At 37.5% G+C, this 24,338-nt stretch overlaps 1 protein-coding gene across 8 annotated transcripts in view; it reads left to right on the forward strand.

The window, feature by feature from the left end:
- Nucleotides 1-24,338, forward strand: part of VPS13A (vacuolar protein sorting 13 homolog A) — a 253,659-nt gene that overhangs the window by 134,777 nt on the left and 94,544 nt on the right. For all 8 annotated transcript variants that reach the window (XR_014135928.1, XM_081790878.1, XM_081790879.1 and 5 more), the window contains 8 exons: nucleotides 133-280; nucleotides 1,841-1,991; nucleotides 9,445-9,572; nucleotides 10,153-10,322; nucleotides 10,851-11,068; nucleotides 11,764-11,996; nucleotides 22,148-22,240; nucleotides 22,729-23,085. Coding sequence is in view for 7 of the 8 variants with exons in the window: in XM_081790878.1 (XP_081647004.1) it covers nucleotides 133-280; nucleotides 1,841-1,991; nucleotides 9,445-9,572; nucleotides 10,153-10,322; nucleotides 10,851-11,068; nucleotides 11,764-11,996; nucleotides 22,148-22,240; nucleotides 22,729-23,085 (1,498 nt within the window). In the remaining variant the exon portion in view is untranslated. The remainder of the gene's footprint in view (nucleotides 1-132; nucleotides 281-1,840; nucleotides 1,992-9,444; nucleotides 9,573-10,152; nucleotides 10,323-10,850; nucleotides 11,069-11,763; nucleotides 11,997-22,147; nucleotides 22,241-22,728; nucleotides 23,086-24,338) is intronic.

Here is a 24,338-nt window from a genome sequence, read left to right on the forward strand (position 1 = left end):
AGCTGGGTAGATTTTATTCTTCTCTTCATACACAAAGTACTGATTTTTTTCTATTTGTATATAGAATGGTAAAAATTATTTTTTACTCCTCTGAGTATATATGAAACAAAACAATTTTATTTCTACTTACAGGTCTCAATTTATTGATGATGCATACCAGGAAGTACTGGATCTGCTACTGCCATTAAATCTTGAGGTGATTGTTGAGCGAAATTTATCTTGGGAGTGGTACCAGGAAGTTCCTTGTTTTAATGTAAATGCTCAGCTAAAGCCCATGGAGGTGAGATTTTTGGATGCTATTTATTTCCGTTTTTAGGCCATTAAAAAAATCCAATTATGATATAGTTGGTTTAAAATTTGTTATCGCTTGGGGTGCCTAGGTGGCTCAGTCAGTTGAACGTCTGACTTTTGATTTCAGCTCAGGTCATCATCTCACAGTCATGGGATTGAGCTAACAGCGTTGATCCTGTTTGGACTTCTCTCCCTCTCTTCCCCTCTCTCCTCTGCTCTCTCAAATAATAAACTTTAAAATTTGCTCTCTCTCTAATTGTTTTCTGTTTCCTAGTTGTTTTATTCTGTTTATTGTATTGTCTCCCCACATTTAACCTGATTTTGGATTGTTTGTCATTGATTTTACAGTTTCCCTTGGGTTTACGATTCATAATTTCAATCATAGTCTACTTTCCAATAATGTTTGACTGCTTCATGTATAGTATACCTTACAATACTACTGCATCTTTGAAATGCAGTCAAAGGAATCCTAGTACAAAAGTGTTAAATTTTGTGGTGTTAAAATTATTTCCTTGAGGTGATTGAGTATATCAACTTAAAACTCAAAGGGATTTTTTTTTTTACATAATTGCTATTACAGTTCTTCAGAGAAACATAATCAAAGGGTGTGTGTGTGTGTGTGTGTGTGTGTGTGTGTGTGTTTACACTTGGTCTGGATGTGGTAGACTGACTTCTTGATGACTCAATTTTAGCCTCTCCCTGACACAGAGGATGAGGTTCAGGAGGGGTCAAACATGTGGTCCCCTGAGGTAGACTGTAACAGTTGTTAACTATTCAGGTGGATCATGAAGACCCAGTTTCATACTGGTTGGTCTGCCCCAGAAGGCAGCTGGGCACTTATTGATGGTCTGTGCATGAGGTACATATTCTATATGCATACCATATATGTAATATCTTGGATAATATTGGACCAAATATCTAGATACTGTGACCTAGCCAAGTTGACATTGAATTAACACAGTTTTCAATACAGATCTTACGTTGGTGATATTAGGCTAAATTCACAACACATGGGGTTTTGAGTGACTGCATGAGTTCTTTAAGTGGATTTAAGTATCATATTTGACCATTAAACCTCAGCTTTTTATATAAAGCCAGGATATATTTTTTATACCGAGGACTTTTGTTAGGTTCAAAGGAAATAATTCATGTAAAACACTGAACTATTTTTCGTGATGCAAGTCAATATTTTTGATTAAATTGCATTTGTAAATACAGGTGCTTAGTAACCCAAAAAATGCAGCGTATCTAGGTAAAGGTGAAAGTTCATTTGAAAGGTTCTAAATTATTAGGTTAATTGGTATATGCCTAACAAAAAACTTTTATTCATAATTTCATTGGAATTGACATCTAATTTCCATATCTCACAAGGTACTAAAAATCACACGGTCATTTAGGAAACTCAGTATTATTCGGTTAGTACAAATATCTAATGCATTAAAAAATTGGCTTGTAGAGGATTGAAAGGAAACACTTGGCTTTTCTGTGGAAGAGGATTTTGAACTACGTAAAGTAGTAATGTTAAAATAAGCAAATCTTTTCTTCACAGTTCATTCTTAGTCAAGAAGATTTAACGACTATTTTTAAGACGTTACATGGCAATGTGTGGTATGAAGAAGGTCATGGCGCCTCACCTGCAGGAGTAAAAGATGAGCATGGTATTACGAGTGGAGCTACTAATGCTTCACACCTTTCAGAAGGTATGTTCTTAACTTCAGATTAGCCCTCCCCTCCCCATGTCCAACCCCTCCTTTGCGTCTTGTATCCTTCTTTCCATTCTCTAGTTTGAGTTTTTGGAAAACAAGATTTATAGATCTGTTTTCAGTTCTCTAAGTTGAGTATCTCTAAATTGTCTGTTAGTAGACGTTCTGGTGATTTTTTTCTTTGAATCAAAATTCCTAATCGTGTTGTGACAAAATTTGTTAGTATTTATTCTTGTTATACCTACTGCCCTACATGTCCTTTTTTCAGTTTTTCTCACCATCCTCCTCTTTTCCCTTATTCCTAGTGCAGCCTCTATCCCAGATGGGATATTTTATATTAGTATCAAAATATTAAGGATGTCGAGAGAGAACAGTCACTGATAAATGATGAATTTCAGCAGATATCTGCAAGACAGATAGGTGGAGCAGAGCAGAGGGAAACATAACTCAGTTGCATCTAATGTTGGATTTAATGTGCTGTGTGGAACCTGACTGGGTCCTATAGGGCTGGGATGATTCTGTGCTTCACAAGAATAAAGTTCACATTCTGGCATTTTGGGGTATCCTCAAACCTACCTACCTCAAAATGGAACCTACTAGTCCACTAGATCCACTCTTGCAAAGCCCTGAGATAATACACAACTTTTCCAGTCAGGGAAACACAGAAACAACCCTACATTTATAACATTATAGGACACTCTATCCTTATTGAGTAGTATAACCAGTCTAGTCCTTTGTTGTTAAAATATTCATAGAATAAGGAAATAGCAAGAACCAAAGCATAAAAGAAACAAAGATGACAACTATTTTCTGAGTGAAAGAGAATTAATTGAGGTAACAGAATAGAATGTAAACAAACAGAAAACAAACTCTAATTCATAATCAGAGGATTTTGAGAATATAGAAACTGAATCCTACCATCACGACCTTCCCCCCTCTCAAGATAAGAAAGAGTTCTTGGAACCCAAAAATATGGTGAAATTTTGAAACAGAACAAATGCACTAAGCATGAATTTAAAACGTAAGTACTGAGTTGGAATATATAGTTGATGTAAAATCAGCTCCCATGACACTGAGGAAAAATAAACCATAGAAATGTAAAATGAGATAAAACTTAAGAATGACAGACCTTTAATTACCTTGGGGTGCCTGGGTGGCTCAGTTGGTTAAGTATCTGACTCTTGATCTCAGCTCAGGTCATGATCTCATGGTTTGTGAGATGGAGCCTCACATTGTGCTCTGTGCTGACAGTACAGAGACTGCTTGGGATTCTCTCTGTGCCCCTCCCCTGCTCGTGCTCACTCGTTCTCTCCCCTCCCCCACCTCCCCATCAAAAGAAATAAACTTCAAAAAAAAATGATAGACCTTTAGTCAAAGGTTGCAATCCAGAATAATAAGTATGTTAGGAGAAGAACTGAGAAAATGGAAGAGAAGAACCTTTGAAAGAAATAATAGAAAATCTCCAGAGCTAAATAAATAGTGAAATAAATTCTTGGATATAAAAAAAAACCTAACGACTGTCAGGCGGATTGAATAAACAAAGACTGCCCATGCACACATATCTTTATGAAATGTTAGAACCACAAAGGTAAGATTTATAGTTTCAGAACAAAAGCAGGCTGTTGATTAGGGGCTTGGAAAAAGAGTTACTGGAATCAGATTACCCTGAGCAAAACTGGATGGGATGGGGTAGATGGACGATAAAAGACAATGAAGTACTATAGTCATATATCTAAGAAAAATGATTTTGAAGTTAGGATTCTGTATATGATCAAACCTTGAAATGTGAAAACACAATAATTCTCAAATTTCTAGTGGCTCAAAGTTTACTTCATTCTCATTCATCAAGAAATTACTTTGAAATATAATCTAGCGAAACAAACAAGGAATCCAGGAAAAAGGAAAACATGGGAATCTGAAAACAATGGGCCTACTCAGGAGTACATTGAAAAGGAATCCCAAAATTATCTGTTTGATTGGGCTAGGAAGTTCTTGGTTTTCATTAAAGGGGAATTCAGAATGCCTTAAGAAAAATTGTAAGAAATGGCAGAATGTCTTTAAAAAAAGAAAAATAGCATGAATTTCATATAGTATATAGAATGAGGGCTTAATTAGGTAAATAAGTGATATTTGGAAAGGAAGACATGCTTTTGGTTCTTAAGAAGGGAGATATCTCTACTATACAGTCTGGGCCAGAAGTAAAGTGGATTTACATTTTGCATGATTTTGAGCCACTGTTAGAATATGAGAAAAGATTCTTCTTTTTTGAGAGATGGAGTAGTTGTGATATAGCAGTAGAGGAAGTGTTAATAATAAACTATTACTCTCTTCATTGAAAATTATCACATAGCCATAGTTAACACATTGAAGACTTAATTAACTATGTAAGTAAGAATGTAAATGTTATTAACCCTGTTAACATGGAAATGGAGATATAACTGATCAAAGCAGGAAAAGAAGAAGATGGGACGGATAGTGGAAGTGGTAAGGACTTAAAATAGTGGGGAGTGTAAAGATCATGTCCAAAATGAAACAAAAAATAGACAAGTGAATATATTACTATTTTAATCATTTTCTTGAAATTTATGCCTACACTGAGGTGGAAGGAATAAGGTAAACACCTCTTAAGTACTCATCAACCCAGTTTCAACAACTAGTATCATGTGACTGTCTTTATTACTGCTGTAACTCTGCTTTTTCTTCCCCCTACTGCCATCCCACTAAATGACTTTAAAGAAAATCTTAGATGGTCTACCTTCAGTTGGTATTTAAGCAGTAAGAACTTTACTTTTTAAATGTAGTCACAGTAACATTGTCACCCCTAAAAAATGGCTATACCCCCTATAAACCATGAAAATATCCTGGTAGGCTTCATTTTCTCCTGATTGTCTCATAAATGCTTTTTTTTCTTTTCATAATGGTAAAGGAACCAATTTGCAAGGATGCTCTAACAACTTTAAATCTGTTGTACCTAATAACAGAGTTCCAAAATGTCTGCAACAAAAATTGACAAAACAAAAGGAAGAAATACCCCTATACAGAATCATAGTTGTGTATTTAGCACACCACTCTTAGTAATTAATAGAATATAGACAAAAATTAGAAAGAATATAGAACATTTGAATACTGTTAACAAAATTGACCTAATTGACATTCAACAATTGCAGAATGTACGTCTTTTAAAAGGGCTCTTAGAATATTCACAAGGATAGACCATCCTGGGAGGCCATAAAATTTTCTGGCCACATGGAATTAAATTAGAAATGAGTAGAAGTAGGATGTCAGAGAAACTTGAACTACTTGGGCATTAAACATTTTTCAAATAACCTGTGGGTCAAAAAAGAAAAGATGCGGGGCTCCTGGGTGGCTCAGTCGGTTGAGCGTCCGACTTCAGCTCAGGTCATGATCTCGCAGTTCGTGAGTTTGAGCCCCGCATCAGGCTCCGCGCTGACGGCTCAGAGCCTGGAGCCTGCTTCAGATTCTGTATCTCCCTCTTTCTGCCCCTTCCCCGCTCATGCTCTGTCTCCCTCTGTCTCTCAAAAATGAATAAACGTTAAAAAAATTTTTTTTCTTTAAAAAGAAAAGACAAAGGAAAGTAGAAAAGTGTTTAAACGGGAAGATAATGAACATAAAGCATACCAAAATTTGGGGATGCAACTAAAGCAGAGCTGAAATAATTTTGTAGCTGAAAAGGATTTGATCAGGAAAAACGAGTTTAAAAGATTAAATATTTTGCCTGGAGAAAGTAGAAAAGAGCAAATTAAACCCAAAGTAAATACAAGAGAGCAGTAATACAGGTATGAGTAGAAGTCAGTGGAAGAGAAACAGGTAAATAATAGAGAAAATTGGCAAAGTCAGAGATTATTTTCATTGGAAAAAACTAATGAAATCGATAAACTCTTAGGATGGAAGAAAGAAAGAAAAAAAATTAGCAGTATCAGAGTTAGATAGATACTGCAGATCACTACCAGGATAATGAGGAAATATTATGAATAATTTTGTGACTGGATTCTACAACTTCTTTGAAATGGAGAAATTACTTGGAAAACACAAAATTGCCAAAACTGACATAAGAAGAAATAAAAAATCTGAGTAGCCCTCTGTCTGTTAAAGGATTTGAATTTCAGTGGTGAATTCTTTGAAATATTTGAGTTAGAAATAATACCAGTGTTACACAAGCTTTGCTGGAAAATAGAGGAAGGGGGATCACTTCCTTAGCAATTTTTTAAAGCAAGCATTACTCTGGTAACAAGGAAAAGAAAAAGCCAGTTCAGGAAAAGAATCTCGGGGTACTTGGTGGCTTATTTGGTTAAGCGTTTGACTCTTGGTTTTGGCTCAAATCATGATCTTGAGTTTGTGGGATTGAGCCCTATGTTGGGCTCTGCGCTTACAGCATGGAGCCTGCTTGGGAAATTTCTCTCTCTCTCTCTCTCTCTCTCTCTCTCTCTCCTCCCCCCCCCCCCCCCGCATAAATAAGCATTTAAAAAAATCACACACCAAATACTTCATGAACACAGATACGGAAATTTTAAACAAGATACTAGTATACTGAATCCAACAATAAGGATATAGGATACTTCACCTTGACCAAGTGAGAATTAGCCCAAAATAACAAAATTGGTTTTAACAGTCAAAAATCAATGAATGTAAATCACCAAATTAACAAAGAAGAAAAAGATTATATCTCAGCAGATGCAAAGAAAGCATTTGATAAAATTCTGTATCTGTTTGTGAAGAAAACTAGAAATATTTAAAAGGCATACTTAATGCTGAAGTGTTAAATTTTTCCCTGTAAAGTAGGCACAAGTTAGAAGTGTCCATAATCATCATACCAGGTCAATTGGTAGTCATTGATAGAGTAATAAGGCCAGGAGAAGGATTAATAGGTCTAAAGAGTAGAAAGAAGTAAAAATGCCTTTGACCACATACCCAGAAAACCCAAAAACAAAGGGCAAAAAAAAAAAATACTGCGAAGGAAGAAAAAGATTTATACTGTGTAATTTCAAAACATGGAATAAACTACAAATCTTGTTAGTATGGCTATTGGCATAACATAAACGGAACAGTAAAACCCAGGAGTCCAGAAAACACACAGATAGAGTCAACTGATTTTCAATGAAGACTAGTCAATAGGGAAAGGATAAACGTTTTAACAAATGGTGCTGTCACAACTAGATAGTCCAAATGTAGGAAAAATTGAACCTTGTCCCTTTATACCATATATAGAAATTAATTTGAGATGGATGAAAGACCTATGTTTGAAAGCTAAAACTTTAAGCTTATAAAAGACAACATGGGATACTTTCATCAATCATGGGATAGCCAAAGATTTCTTAGGCAGATAGAACACTAATCATGAAAACTTTATAAAGGACACTTCATAAACATTTTTAATTTATACTTATCAAAAGATGGTATCAGATTGTGAAAAGTGAGGCCTCAGTCTGAGATACATATTCATGATACATGTATATGATGTCATATCTAGAATACTTGATAACTCCTTGAAATTAAGAACTTTAAAAATAAAACCAAAAGAATTACCAAAAAAATTGGATACATGGGAGAGGATACGTTAAATGTACAGTAAGCAGGTGAAAAGGTCCTAATATAGTTATTTATCAGGAAAACTCACCAGATGAGTCAGTTTTTAAAAGACTGACAACTCCACATGTTGATGCGAATATGAGACAGCGGAGATGCACATAATGTGATTTGGGAATGTGAATGAGTTGGGAAAATGTTGGGAATGTGAAATACTATAACTACTTCAACAGAGTTTGGCAGTTGACGTATATCTACCTTGTAACAAACAATTATGGTCTAAGTATTTATCCTACCCCACTCTAAAATCAGTGCGTATATCTACAAAATGACTTATTCAGGAGTATTTGTAGCAGATTGATTCATAATAGCTTAAATCTGGAAACAACCCATATGTTCATCAGTCCTAGAATGGATAAACTGTATTTTTTGTAGAATGCATTTTCATAGACTGCAGAAGAAAGAATGACCCTTGCAACAACATGGATGACTCTGAAACATGTTTACTGAAGGAAGCCAAACACGAAAGAGGGTTTACTCTGAATATGACTATGCAGACTTTAAGAACAAACAAACAAAACTAACCTTTGGTGATTAAAAATTAGAATGGTAGGGAGGTTGAGGATTAGCTAGAAAGAGTTACAAGAGAGCTTTCTGGAATGATGTAAATCTTCAGTATCTTTTTTTTTTTAAATAATTAAACTTTTATTTTTAAATATGAAATTTATTGTCAAATTGGTTTCCATACAACACCCAGTGCTCATCCCAAAAGGTGCCCTCCTCAATACCCATCACCCACCCTCCCCTCCCTCCCACCCCCATCAACCCTCAGTTTGTTCTCAGTTTTTAAGAGTCTCTTATGCTTTGCCTCTCTCCCTCTCTAACCTTTTTTTTTTTTCTTCCCCTCCCCCATGGACTTCTGTTAAGTTTCTGAGGATTTACATAAGAGTGAAAACATATATATTGGCAAAGATGAAGTTAAGCTTTCACTTTTTGCAGATGACATGATATTATACATGGAAAATCTGATAGACTCCACCAAAAGTCTGCTAGAGCTGATGCATGAATTCAGCAAAGTCGCAGGATACAAAATCAATGTACAGAAATCAGTTGCATTCTTATACACTAATAATGAAGCAACAGAAAGACAAAGAAACTGATCCCATTCACAACTGCACCAAGAAGCATAAAATACCTAGGAATAAACCTAACCAAAGATGTAAAAAATCTTCAGTATCTTAATTGAAGTGTTTGTGGCATGGATATATACAATCTCATTGAATTGTTCTGCTAAGATCTATGTATTTCACCGATGTAAATTTTAACTCAATTAAAAATAAGTTACGTGGTGTGGTGGTACTTGTCTCTGCGGTTGGGTAGAATGAGAATTAGCAAGAGCTGTGTGTTTCGTAAAAACCCATTTAATATATACCATGTACGTAAATGCCTTGGCTCAAAATGTAAAATGCAGGAAAGAATGAATTTTGTTTCCTTCTTTTCAGTGGAACAATTTTTTAAACATCATTTAAGATGATCTTGTTTGGTTTTAGTTTTTTGAAGTAAGTTTGAATATTAAACTAGGTGCCAGGTATTCTAGTAGGAATTTTACACATACTCTTTTACTTAATCCCGAAAACAAACCCAGTGGTTTGTTCTGTTATTCTCATTTTACAAAAATGGAAACAGGAGCATCAGTGTTTAATATTTCCGAGTTACTGCATGGATAGAATCTTAAGCCAGTAGTTACTGAGTTCAGCATCTGAAGTTTCTAATATTTTTTTATTTTCTTGAATATCATTATACTATACCTGTTTAGTGGATAATTCTCTTAAGCCTATTTTAAGCCTGTTTTAATGACTTCTACTTTTCTTAACTTTTTTGTCCAATAACTTTTCATTTTTCCAAGGAACAACTGTAGTGACAGCTGCTGTGGTAGAAATACATTCACAGGCCTCTCAAGTTAAGACAACGCTAAATATGAGTTTCAAAACTGATTATCTCACCATGGTACTATATAGTCCAAGTCCTGAGCAGGTAAGTTAAGGAAAAAAAGTATTTTCTCACTTGATGAAAATGATATAGGCGAATACTTATTAAAGTAACAGTTTTCGGGGTGCCTGGGTGGCTCAGTTGGTTGAGCCTTCGACTTTGGCTCAGGTCATGAGCTCGCACTTCCTCACTTCGAGCCCCGCACTGGGCTGTGTGCTGACAGCTCAGAGCCTGGGGCCTGCTTGTGATGCTGTGTCTCCCTCTTTCTCTCTGCCTCCCCCACTCACACTCTGTCTCTGTTGCTCAAAAATAAGTAAACATTTAAAAAATATTTAAAAAAATAAGTTAATATTTCATATGTATTTTGGATTATCTTTTCCTCTGAAAAATGCTACTGATTATTTCATTTTAATAACAAAATTAATTTAACCATTGCCCTTTTAAGATAAGTTTTCTTTCCTATAGGTAGTGATGTAAAAAAAAAAAAAAAAAAGTTTTTAAACTAAATGGCTTTTTTGGCCTTTCATTAGCAAGCCCTGTGGAGATAGAGAATGTGGTAGTTCAGATCTTAAAATGTGTTAAGACTTTGTTTTTCTGTAAAATGTGTATTGGTTTCCTTCCACAGACTTCCTTTACAGATGTTCGTGATCCTGCTCTGAAACTTGCTGAATTTAAGTTGGAGAATATTATAAGCACTGCAAAGATGTATACAGATGACTCAGTATTTTCTTCCTTCTCATTAAAAAACTGTATTTTAGATGATAAAAGACCTCATGTCAAGAAGGCAACTCCTAGGTAACAGTGTGCTTAGTTTTTATTTGAGAAATGTTTGAATTGTTCGACAAAACTTAATCCCAAAGTTGCATGTTTGTTTTCTGGGTACATCCTAAGATCTTCAAAGTTTCAATTTAGTGGAGTCATGGTTTTCAGCATTGCAAATGGCCTCGTTCAGTTACGTGCTGTTCTTATGGGATGGTTGATGGAATGGTTCAAAAGAAATAATGCAGTTAAACTCGTTTTTTAAATGAATCTCTTTTTCCTAAATTATTATTTATCTTTGTAAGTTCTAATGGGAAAACATGAAAAATTGAGAAGACATTTAAGTTCTGCCAATTGCTTAAAGTTACACTTACTAGTTTATGAAACAGTTGTGCTCCAGAAGTTTCTAAGTCTGTTATTTGGAGTACTTTGTGATCTTCCCAAGAGAAATGACTTCAGAATGTTGGTTTGCTGTTAGTAAAATGAATAAGAGGTCTTTTGACTTTTATTGGTGTGTTTGGTTATTTTTAAGATACTCACAGGAATGGTTATTGTATTTTTCAGAATGATAGGACTGACGGTTGGGTTTGACAAAAAGGACATGATGGATGTAAAGTATAGGAAAGTCAGAGATGGTTTGGTGACTGATTTAGTCTTTCAAGAAATGTATATTTGTGCCAGTGTAGAATTTCTGCTGACAGTTGCAAACGTCTTTCTTGAGGCCTTCACCACGGGCACGGCTATAGAAACCAGCGTTCAAACATGGACTGCTAAGGAAGAAGGTTAGTTATTGGCTAAAATATTTAATATATGTATTATTGAAATGCTACAATAGCACTTACCTTGATTATCTGTCTAGATGATGAGGCTAAGTGAATTAATAAAGTAAAATATTTTTCAGAGGTAAGTGAAAAACTTAAATGTGTTTTCCTGTAGGATGTGCAGTTTGTGTATTTTTCTACATATAAATATATATTGGGTTCAATAATTAAGGGACCTATATTAGAATAAGCAAATATGCTTCTCTACAGGCAGTAATTTAAAAGAATTTTTTTGACAAAAACAAGCAGGAGGAATAATGAACCAACTATTCCTTTTCGTATTTAAAGACAGTGTTTTTACTTAATGTACTCTTTTATTTTTGTTATTTTTACAGCTCTCCATTATCATTTACTTATGTGGCTCATTGTGGTGTAGCGGAAGGAGTGCCAAGTTGAGAGTCAGAGATTGGGTTAGCTCCCAGCTCTGCCATGAAAGGGTTTTTCCCCCACATTTAAAAATGCTCTTAAGACTATACATCTTCAACTTTTATACTAAAAGAATTACAGTAGATTCCTTTGAGATCTAAGATTCTTGTATTTTTTTCCTTGGAATGAAAAAACCATTTTCTCACAAGTAACAAGTTTTTCCATAAATAATCTGTATAACAAATATATAGAAATATTTTAAAATGTGAACTTATTTTGTTCCTATTTAGTACCTGTACAGGAAAAAGAGAAGTGGGAAGTTAATATTATTATTAAAAATCCTGAAATTGTGTTTGTGGCTGATATGACACGAAGTGATGCTCCTGCCTTAGTCATTACAACACAATGTGAAATTTGTTGGAAAGGTGACCGTGAGAACAGTACAATGACTGCTGCCATTAAAGATCTTCAAGTGAGAGCATGCCCATTTCTTCCAGTCAAGAGAAAAGGCAGAATCACTACGGTGAGTTTACTCTTTCCTTATCTGCTTAATTGTAAACTATTTCGGATTTAGCCATATGCCTCTTTAGAAAACTACTAACGTACTTCTCAGCCTTTTTCTGTAAAATACCTTTCTTTCTTCTTGAAGAGCCTAGTCTAGATTATTATTACACAAGCTTTGAAGCTCTTTTTCATTCCCCAGTTGCTCCACAGTGTTGTATGTATTTGTGGGAATAGTCTCACCAACAAGTTGTTTTCGTCAGGATGCTTCTCGGAGACCTCACGCTGGCTTTCTGACCACGTCAATTTCACACTGCTTTTAGCTCTTTGAGACTTTCTACCAGTTATTTGCTATGTTGTATATGTTTTATTATCTTTAATTTTTTTTCTCCCATCTGGACACTTTTGCTCAGATAGATGTTTTCTTTTTTTTTTTCTTTTTTCCCTGTGATTTATTTGAACCTTGAGCCATTTGCTTCGATATACATTCACATTTATGTTTTACTCTGTGGTAGCCTCTTGGCCTTCCACTCTTCATAACTGAGGAAAGTCCGTTTCTGCAAAGACATCTTTTTCTTTCTTTTTTTTTTTTTTTTTTTTTTTTTTTTTTTTTTTGGTGTTTATTTATTTCTGAGATAGAGACATAGCATGAGCAGGGAAGGAGCAGAGAGAGAGAGGGAGACACAGAATCCGAAGCAGGCTCCAGGCTCCGAGCTGTCAGCACAGAGCCCTACACAGGGCTTGAACTCACAAACCGTGAGATCATGACCTGAGCTGAAGTTGAACGCTCAACTGACTGAGCCACCCATAGATGTCGCCCCTAAAGACATCTTTTTCAAGTTAACTATTACTCCTCGTACTCGTATAAAACACAAATTGTGTAGGCTTCTACAAGGAGTAGTAGAAGCATAAATGTTCTTAATAGTCAACATAGAAATATAAACTGTAATTTTGTGATAAGTCAATACATATATGTCAATTAGGATACAGGCGAGTTTCTTTTCTTGGTTTGCAAGGCTGATGGCTCACCACTAACAAAAGAGAGGAAACAACAACTGGAGGGCAAGGTGATTCTCTTTTGTGTTATAATTTAGAAATTTTACATATATTTTTTCTATTTACATCTGTTTGGCCTTGTTAAAAGATAAAACCCAACCAGGGAAATTTGAAGATATAATTGGCTTTATTAAGCATTTCATGAATTTGGCTGCATCCCATCTAGCAAATAGAAAGAAGTTCCTAGGAGTTATATAAAATGGAAGGTTTTTTTTAACAGGAAGGAGAATGGAGCAGGGAAGTTGTTAGCAAAAGAAAGGATTGTTTCAGACAAGGTCATATTTCTTTAAAAGAGAGGGGCTTGTTGGGTAGATTAACTCCTCTTCCTTTTGGGGATGGAGAAGGGTCCATATGACAGATTACCTCATTGGTGCAGACCAAAAACTTCCTGATTAAGACTACATTTTTGGGGGGGGGGTGAAACTGCAGTTAGGTTAGGTATTAAGCCCTGGTTTACCGATTTAGCCTAGCATAAGTAAGTGACTTCATCTTGATCCTGTGGTTTTTCCTTTTATTACCAGCTTGAACTTAGTTGTAGGACCACACTTCTCTTCAAAAAGGACTGGAGTGTGTGCTCTTTTTTCCTGAGCTACCTTGTGCTCACCTGAAACTTCTATTACTGTAGGAGAGAAAAGGAGATACAAGGTGACAGTTACAGGTCCTGCCCTATTGGTCACTCAGAGGTTTTTTCCTTTGTCCACACGTATAATTCATAGTTGCCTTTTCTCATCCAAAGAACATCTCCATCTCTTCCTTAAGGGGTACAAGTTCAAAGTCCAGGATCTTTGGGTGATAGTTTTTTTTCAGTCTGCTGTGACTTCTCTCTTTTAGACCATCTATTAACTAACAGACAAATAATCTATTGCTTTTCAGCAAGCACTCCATCACCACACACACAAATACCACATACTGGTGGTGTAAGGACAGGGTAGTTGCGGTTCAGAAAAAGAAAGAATGGGAACACTTGGTAGTCACTTATCCTTAACAACTGTCATATCCTTCTGAGTGGGAATGTGAAAACTTGCAGCTCCTATAGTGGAGTCCGGTTCCTGGGAGAGCATGTGTTGTGCCTTCCATTTGACTCTCATGGAAGAGCATTGCTGTCTTTTTCTCAGATGGCTCTGGCCTTCCCCTTTGAAAGAATTTTTTTTTTTTTTTTTTTTTTTTTTGCCATTATTCTCTGTAGACACTTCTGAGGTGGCTATTGTCTTTTTTGGGGGAACCCCACAGTTGTCACAGCTTCCTCCTGAGTTGGTTACTCAGCAGTTGAATAACAGGGTTTTGCATCACAGATAATGGTTTCTTTGGCAGTCCTTCATTCCTTGAACATTTAGTTTACATCTAGGTAGTTCCAGGAAAAGCAGCCGTAACCAAAGCATGCATTCATTCACTTACTGTACAAAACTCCTGTTTTACTTACTGATCTTTATATTCTGTCTATTCTGCCTCCATCCTGATTTAGTAAAGGCTACTTTAATAATAGGTGTGGGCAAGGGGGACAAGCACCATCTGTAATCTAATTTTTTTGTTATTTTTGCCATGGGCTAGTTCCATATTTGATTTTAACAAAAACTGCTAGAGAAAGACTAGGAGTGCAGTCTTTTCTCTCGCTGAGGCTCCTCTTTAGAGCCGGAGTCTCCTCAGTGGTTTCCTGTCTCTCATAGGACTTTGCAGACAGCAGAATGAAGGAGCTAATACAGAGCAACATTCTAAATATTCCAAGCCTGTCTGGCTGAAGTCAGGTTTTTTTCCCAGAGTACGTTGTCTGCCTTCCTAGGTATCACCAGTAGCAGTCTTCCCAGATATTTTGCTATGGCATTGTTAAAGTCGTCAGCTTTGTATTTTTGTAGCTGGGGTACAGGGGGGCAAGAGCACCTGGCCCTGGGGTCCCAAATAGACCAGGTTTGGCCAATCGCTGCTGACAGAATCCAAAGGCAGAGAGACAGTGGTGGTGAAACAGGAAAGGAATTTATTTCAGTGAGGCCAACACGGGGAAGACAGCAGACTAATAGCTCAAAGACTGTCTCCAAAGTACCGAAAATGGGTCTAGATTTATACAAGGAGAATGTGCGTTGGGGAGCCTGGATGGCTCAGTTGGTTGAGCATATGACTCTTGATTTTAGCCCGGGTCATGATCTCATGATCTGTGGGATTGAGCCTCACGTCAGGCTGTGGGTTGGCAGCACGAGCCTGCTCAGGATTCTCTCTCCTCCTTTCCTCTACCCCTCCCCTGCTTGAGTGCACATTGGTACACATACGCTTGCACACTCTCTCTGAAAATAAAAGAATAAACTTCAAAAAATGTGGGGCAAAGGTTTGTGGGTGTGAGCAGGTGGGCAGTAAAGGTCAGGCGGACCATTGTTTTGTGGTCAGTCACATGGGGTCTTGCTGGCTTAGGGCAGTCCTTATTGCTTGAAGGGTAGTTTCGGCTCCCATCAGGGGATGCTTTGCCCATTGGGTCTGTGGCCTGTGTTAAGTAATAAGCTGTAAAGAAAAACTTAATCAGTTAGAAAGTACAGACTAAGGTCACAGTGGAGGTAGTTGAAGGCCTCTTTCATTTTGAAACATCCCTTGTCCATTCAATTGGCAAATCAGTCACAGATATTTTGAACTTTGCTGAAGTGCCAATTTCTCTGAATGAAATTCTGTGCTTAGTTAGGATATTAATTAGGTGCTGTAACAAGCACTACCTCCCCAAAAGTAGCTAAAGCATGGCTTAACTACATTTAAAAGATTGTTTCCATCTTGTTGTTCTGCTATTCTAGGATGTAATTTAATCTGCTTATTCAAGGAAATAGATTTTTTCCTCTTAGTTCCATTCTGCTGACCATTTAGAAATTGCTGACCACTCCACTCTACTTAGCAATAGGCTCTGCTTAGTATATAACTAATTTGACAAATAATTAGAAGGTAAATCACCTCCAAATTTTGAGATAACTCCTCTGCTCCTTTTCCCCCCCCCCTTGGGGACTTTGCAGGGTTACCTTGGTAGCTTGCTTATACTTCCAAGCAGATGTTTTTAACATGACTTTCAACTTGTAGATGGATTTCTACTCTGCCACAAGTGGCTTCCTTCATAGATGGAAATAGAAGTATAGAAAAGGATGGGGCACTTGGGTGGCTCAGTCTTTTAAGTGTGCAACTTCGGCTCAGGTCATGATCTCATGGTTTGTGAGTTCTCACCCCGTGTCAGGCTCTGTGCTGACAGCCCAGAGCCTGGAGCCTGCTTCAGAATCTGTGTATCTCTCTCTCTGCTCCTCCCCTGCTCATACTCTGTCTCTCTCCCTCTCAAAAATCAGTAAACATTAAAAAGGAAAAAAAAAAGTATTGAAAAGGAGATATTTAGCTGGGTAACCATGTCTTAAGTGAAACTTCTGTGATTTGGGAGGATTTTGAAAAGTGTATTTATGGCCAGCCAGCAGTTTTGGCCACATACATTTGGATAAGTTGTAGTTAGTGGAACTTTAATTGATACTGTATTTATTTAATATTAAAGTTTATTAATCTAGTATTTTTTTTTTAACATTTATTCATTTTTGAGAGAGAGAGCACGAGCGGGAGAGGGGCAGAGAGAGAGAGAGGGAGACACAGAATCCACTGCAGGCTCCAGGCTCTGAGCTGTCATCACAGAGCCTGATGCAGGGCTCAAACCCACTAATCACAAGATCATGACCTGAGCCAAAGTCAGATGCCCAACCAACTGAGCCAGCCTGGCACCCCAGTTTCTTAATCTAATACTAATTGGGGTCCATAGATGCTTATTAAAACTTCATGAACCTTGTAAAGTGCTGTATGCATGGATTTTTAAAAATGAGAATTTACTTTTCAAAGGATACACAATACCAAATTTTTAGAAGTTTTAACAGATTGGATATTCTCATCTTTGCTCCTTGTAGAGTATAAATTTATATTTGTTTGACTTTATTTCACCCATTAAGATTTTATAATTTTTGAATAAATTCCTAAATCGTAATAAAAGCTAAATCATGATCCAAATTTTGAATTTATATCATAACAAATGTCTGTAAGTTTTTTTTAAGTTTTTATTCAAATTCCAATTAGTTAACATACAGTGTAATATTGTTACAGGGGTACAGTGGTGATTCAACACTTCAACAACACTCGGTGCTCATCACAAGTGCACTCCTTAATCCCCATCACTTATTTAACTCACCTCCCCATTGCTAACCGTTGGTTTGTTCTTTGCAGTTAAGAATCTGTTTCTTGGTTTGCCCCCTCTCTCTTTTTTTTCCCTTTGCTCATTTGTTTCTTAAATTCCACAGATGAGGAAATCATAGGGTATTTGCCTTTCTCTGACTGACTTATTTCACTTAGCATAATTTTATGGCTGGGCTGTCAGCTTTTTAAAGTGAATTTGTGTTATTCTATAACTTTACTAGACTTGCTACCTATTCTAGTATTTTTAATTATGTTAGGTTTTCTAAAAATTACCTGCAAAAGTAACATTCTTTGTTCCTTAAATGACAATAATGACTCATCCTCCTTGCATTCCCATTTTTAAGTTATTACTATATTACTATAATTTTAATATTTGCTTGTGAATTTATACATATAACCTTGAGATGTTGAAAATTTTCCATATCTAATTTTGAAAGAATCTTAATCATGAATAAGTGTGGAATTTTATTTTTTTAAGTTTAATTTTTTATTTTGAGAGAGAGCACTGGAGGGGCAGAGAGAGAGGGAGATAGAGAGACTCAGGCAGGTTCCATCACTGTCAGCGCAGAGCATGGTGTGGAGCTTGAACTCACGAACTGTAAGATCATGACCTGAGCTGAAACTGAGTTGGGTACTTAACCAACTGAGCCTCCCAGGTGCCCCATATATGATATTTTATTGAGTGCTTACTACTATCTGCTGAGAAAAGCATAATAGTTTTTATTATTCTTATAATAAATAACATTAATAGTTTTTCCTATAGCATGTGAGCCTTACATTTGTGGGAAAAATACCCCAAATTGGAGACTATTTTAATTTGTTCTTCTGTTTTGTTAAAAGTGCCTTCGTGGACTCTATAATAAAAGCCTGTAACTCTCCTGGAAGAGTAGCTGGGGGAGGCTTCTCAGCAGAAATGACCTTTATGCTGATGCCTGTAGGATGAGTAGGTATTATCTAATTCACCTGCATCAGGAGCATGTTTCAGGGTAAAGGGATAGCATATGCAGAGAACCTGGGTTCCAGACCCACCCCACACCTACTCGCACACCAGCATCTGTACTCTTACACTCTGCCTCTTTCTCTTGTTATTCAGTTCTCCAGTGTGAGGCAGTCCTTCCCACCACCAAGATAAGGTTTGTAAAGTGGAGAATTTGTAGTGAACTCTTACAGGTTTTTGTAGATGTTGTGTAGCTTAAGATTGCTTCTGCAAAGGGGAAGCAGTAGCAGCAGGAAAGTCTTTTCGTGTAAGACTGGGAGCAGTTTGGTGAGAAAGTAGGAAAGAGAAAAAAATGATAGAAATACCCCTGAAATCACAGTGGATATAGTTGGAGACAAATACTAGTAGGAAAACAATTCCATTTTAAGAACTGTTTCTGCAGCATTAAATTAATCTATATGGACTGAATCGTGGACAACTTGACAGTAATGTTTTGGCATGAACACCTTTACTGTTAATGACCAGCTGCATTTTTAGTCTTCAGTAACTAGACTTGAAAATAAAGGAATTGGGCAAGGATCAATGTATACCTTCGTATTTATTTTGGGAAAGGGCTATTAAAAAATTTCCGAATTATAGAGAAACTTGTATATGTATGTATCATGGTATTTTTTTTGGTTTTGTTTTGTCTTCCCTAAGATGAAGAGATAACACAAATTTTATATTGAAAATCTTGGATCATGTATTATAATGTTATCATTCCTGTTTGTGAAGTTTAAAGACGTAATATACTGAATGTTAAAGTCGTGTACCAGTTGTTCCTAATGATTTTATTAGAATAGTGGTAGTTTTTCTTTTTTTGGTGTTTGTTTGTTTATTTTGAGAGAGAGAGAGAGAGAGAGAGAGAGAGGTAGGGAGAGGGCTGGGCAGACACTGAAGGGAGGGAGAGAATCCCAAGCAGGCTCCACATTGTCAGCGCAGAGCCCAACACAGGGCTCAAACTTACAAACCGTTAGATTGTGACCTGAGCCAAAACCAAGAGTCAGACACGTAACTGAAGGAGCCACCCAGGTGCCCCTAGAATAGTGGTAGATTTTAATGTGATTTCTTTGGGAAATGGTTTAGGATGTCAATTTTTCTTCCTGACTTATTCTTCATTATTAGTGTAGGCAGAATTCTAAGATGGCCCCCAAGATTTCTATTCCCTGTTGCATGTGCCCAGTATGGTTTTCTCTTGAGTGTGGGTAGATTTAATAACTATAATTAAGTCACTAATTAGTTAACTTTGAGTTAATCAAAGAGAGATTCTGGGTGAGCCTAACCTAATTTTTAAAATGTGAAACATCAGAATAATGTTTTCCTGTTGGCTTTAAAGGAGCAAACTGGGGAGAAGGCAACATGGCAAGAACCTGTGAGTGACCAGTAGGAGTAGAAGGCAGTCCCTGGCCAACAGCCAGCCAGCAAATGGAGATCTCAGTCATAGGGCCGCAAAGACAGGAATTTTACCAGCGACCTGAAGGAGTCTGGGAGAAAATCTTTACCTGGTCAAGCCTTCAGATGACATAACTGGCTGGCTGACCCCTAATTTCAGCAAGATTCCTAACCCATTAAAACAGGGAAATAATAAATTTGTGTTAAGTTGCAAAGTGTGTAGAAATTTGTTATGCAGCAATAGGAAACAAGCAGTTAATCTATAAAATATGGGAGTGGCAGGGGTGCCTGGGTGGCTCAGTCTGCCTCTTCATTTTGGCTCTGGTCATGATCTCATGGTTTGTGAGATAAGCCCTGCACTGGGCTCTGTGCTGACAGTGCGGAGCCTGCTTGGGTTTCTCTATCTCCCTCTGTTTCTGTCTCTTGTTTCCCGTGCCGGTGCCTGTGCACGCTCTCTTTCTCTCTCTCAAAAATAAGCATTAAAAAAAAAAAAAAAAGTGTTAGCAGCTTCGGAACTGGGGAGCATGCAGAATCTGGAGGAATTTTAAGGAGAATGGTAGAGAAAGGCTCAAGTGTGTTGAACAGACTCTTTTTGAATATGCTGCCCAAAGGGCCTATAAAGAAGGTGAAAGACATGTTATTGGAAGCTAAAAGGATGGCTTGAGTTATAATACAAAGAGCTTTGCAAAACTGTGTCTTGTGTTGTCTGGAAAGCAGAACTTATGAGTGGAAAACATGGAGCTATATATATAGCTAAGGAGATTTCTAAGCTGCCTGATTTGAAGATGTTGGCTGCTTTCTTTTTTCATTTTTTAATGTTAATTGATTTTTGAGAGAGAGAGAAAAAGAACACAAGCAGGGAGGAGGGGAGGGCAGAGAGAGGGGGAGACACAGAATCCAAAGCAGGCTTCAGGCTCTGAGCTGAAAGCACAGAGCCCAACGCGGAGCTTGAACTCACCAACTACAGGATCATGACCTGAGCCGCAGTCAGATGCTTAACAGACTGAGCCACCCAGATGCCCCAATGTTGCCTGTTTTCTTACTGTTTATAGTAAAATGCTAGACCAGAGGGATAAATTGAGGAAGAACAGTTAAAAAGAACCCGAACTTTATGATTTTGATAATTCCTTAGCTTTTCAAATGGCAGAAGATGCTAAAAGTCAGAAAGAGCTCCCAAAAGTGGGGCATAGAGAAAAGACTGTATATAAACTTTTGCTAAATCTCAGGATAAAAAAACACAGTGTTCATACACAGGAAGGGCCCTTTCAAGAGATTTTGAAGGATTAATGTGTGTTTCACAGATCTTCTCAAACAGAGAGTGTCTAGGAATTATAAAGGTATCACCTGTTAGCCATTTCAACAGGAGGCCGTGATTATCTCAAAAAGAGCAGTGGGTGTTGCTTTTGTCTAATGCAATGAAACCTCATAAAATTTACAGAAGGCCCTCAAGGTTCTTGAGAAAAGTATTTTAATAGAAACACTGTGAGGATGGACTGAGAGGGACAGAGAGAACAAAATGAAGAGAGACTCTTTGCATCTCCAAAATTCTACTGGCAAGAAGCAGGATGGTAAAACTACTCAGTTGCAAATTTATGCTACCTTTTCTAGAAATGGAAGGATGACTCTCAGGGTAGAAATGAGCACCACAGAGAATTGATCCTAGGCTTTGAAACCTAATCAAGAAACTCATTTACCTGGGTGGAGTTCAAAGCTACGTTGTGCTAGTGACTTCTTTTTACCTTTCATTCTCCCCATTTGAACTAGAATATCTGCAATTGTTACCCTATGTCTGCCCCACCATTCTGTGTTGGGAGGGTGGGGGCAAATAACTCCTCTTCCTTTCACAGATCCACAAAAGGGAAACTGTGCCGTTATACTTCATAGATTACACCCATGTACTTCATCTCAGTACCTGTACCCAATTTAGATTTTAGACCTTGAGCTAAAAAGATAAAAAGAGGTGAGATTTGGGGATTTTTGAATCAGTGAGAGATACAGAGAAGATTCATGTGTGATAAGATAAAAGATATAGATAATGAGATTTTAGACTTCTGGGATGAGGCTATTAGAAACCTTAGGAGGTAAATGAATATATTATGCATTTGAGAGGAGCCTGAGTCTTTGGGGGCTAGAGGGCAGAATTGTGCTACCACACCTAAAGGAAGCTCAATTAATTTATAATTACATTAAGACTTCTCTAGTAAATCTAATGTACTTATAATTTCTTCATCTTTGGTAGTTCTCCTATATAATTTTGTTTCAATTTTATAATGAAAAAATACCATGAAAAAATTTTATTATAGTAAGTAAAATAAAGTATATAAAATCAGGTTTTATGGGGCTTTCATATATTTAATGTATCTTTTGACTTACTATGTTTAATTAATATTGTTGCTATTGTTAATAATTTCTAATATAAATGATAGGTATAAAAGATAATTGTGTTATTGAGTCACGTTTTTAAAAGTTACTTTGACTAACTTATTTAACTTAGCTATTACTAGAAATATCTCTAAATAAAACCGTTTTAGAACAGTGTTAAGTTGCTGGGATTGAATTATCTCTCATAGGTTTTGCAGCCCTGTGACTTATTCTATCAAGCTACTCAAATAAGTGCAAATCCACAAGTGATTGATATATCAGTAAAATCCTTGACACTGAAGGTAAGTTAAAATGCAGTCAGTTGTTCATATCTTTAGTGCACCCTTTAAAAAATTAGTAAAACCTAGCAGTAAGCAATTATTATATTGCCTTTTAATTGTTAAATAATCAAAAATGGAGCTGTGTTTCTGAAAATATTTTTATGTGACACATTATTTGTGATGTATTATTTAATACACATTTTATAACGAATGCTGTATATTTTATTATTGGTGTTTGACTCCTTCTGTGGATAACATCTAACATTCCTACAGTATATATAGTTGAACTTCCACTTGATCAGTTTAATATCTATAAGATTCATGTAAGTATTTTAAAAATTGAAATCATTATAAAATTTTTGTAGGCAATAAATTATATCTACTCTCTGGGTAGTGATGTTAGTTTAATATTCTTCATGATCCTTCGAGTATATCTAATATTTTTTTAAATACCTAATTTTGAAAGTGTTATGTGTAGATTTTTCATTACTTTTAATTTTTCCCCTTAGGTTTCACCAGTTATCATTAATACTGTGATTACCGTAACGTCAGCACTTTATACATCTAAGGAAACCATCCCCGAGGATACTGCTTCTTCTACAGCACATTTATGGGAAAAGAAGGATACTAAGAGTTTAAAAATGTGGTTTCTTGAAGAACCAAATGAAGTTGAAAACAAAGCTCCCACAACTGAATTGATACTCAGAGGAGAGATCATAAGAGTGAACATTGATTCTATTTTTATAGTTCTTGAGGCTGGAGTTGGTCACAGAACAGTGCCTATGCTGTTAGCAAAGTCACGTTTTTCGGGGGAAGGCAAAAACTGGAGTTCCTTGATAAATCTATACTGTCAGCTTGAATTAGAAGTAAGCATATGTAGTATTTTTCTAGATTCTATAACAAATAGTTCTACGTGTGGAATATTTGTGAAATCTTATGTAAATATTTTCATTAGGCTTATTGTAAAGATGATGCTGGCTCACAAAACTTTTGGAAGAAAGTACACAGATTTATGCCCTTGATATAGTTGCTCTTATGCGTATATTACTTTTATTGAAATATAAAGTTAACTTGGATATTTCAGTTGGTGTTTATCAATTTAAAGGTGATACATTAGTAATGTTGAAGAGAGTCAAAATTCTTATTTTTAAGAATGGAATATCTTTTATCCTTTAAAAGGATAATAGATTATTTCTGAATCTCTTCTAAAAGAGTAATAGTCGGGTGCCGGGTGGTTGATGGTTGAGCATCGGACTCTTGAATTTGACTCATGTCCTGATCCCAGGGTCATGAGATTGAGCCCTGGACTCCATGCTGAGTGTAAAGCCTACTTAAGAATCTCCCTCCCTCCTTCTCTCTCTCTCTGTCTCTCTCTCTCTCTCTCTCTCTCTCTCTCCCCCCCCCTCCCCCCCTCCCTCTCTCTCCCTCTCTCCCCCTCTCTCCCTCTCTCCCCCTCTCTCCCTCTCTCCCCCTCTCCCCCTCTCTCCCCCTCTCCCCCTCTCTCCCTCTCTCCCCCTCTCTCCCTCTCTCCCTCTCTCCCCCTCTCCCCCTCTCTCCCTCTCTCCCCCTCTCCCCCTCTCTCCCCTCTCTCCCTCTCTCCCTCTCTCCCTCTCTCTCCCTCTCCCCCTCTCCCCCTCTCCCCCTCTCCCCCTCTCCCCCTCTCTCTCCCTCTCTCTCCCTCTCTCTCCCTCCCTCTCCCTCCCTCTCCCTCCCCCTCCCTCCCCCTCCCTCCCCCTCCCTCCCCCTCCCTCCCCCTCCCTCCCCCTCCCTCCCCCTCCCTCCCCCTCCCTCCCCCTCCCTCCCCCTCCCTCTCCCTCTCCCTCCCTCCCCCTCCCTCTCCCTCCCTCTCCCTCTCCCTCCCTCTCCCTCCCTCTCCCTCCCTCTCCCTCTCCCTCCCTCCCCCTCCCTCTCCCTCTCCCTCCCTCTCCCTCTCCCTCTCCCTCTCCCTCTCCCTCTCCCTCTCCCTCTCCCTCTCCCTCTCCCTCTCCCTCTCCCTCTCCCTCTCCCTCTCCCTCTCCCTCTCCCTCTCCCTCTCCCTCCCTCTCCTCTCTCTCCCTCTCCCTCTCCCTCTCCCTCTCCCTCTCCCTCTCCCTCCCTCTCCCTCTCCCTCTCCCTCCCT

Source organism: Panthera onca, chromosome D4, assembly GCF_046562875.1.
Source record: "Panthera onca isolate mPanOnc1 chromosome D4, mPanOnc1 haplotype 2, whole genome shotgun sequence".
Classification (NCBI taxonomy): domain Eukaryota; kingdom Metazoa; phylum Chordata; class Mammalia; order Carnivora; family Felidae; genus Panthera; species Panthera onca.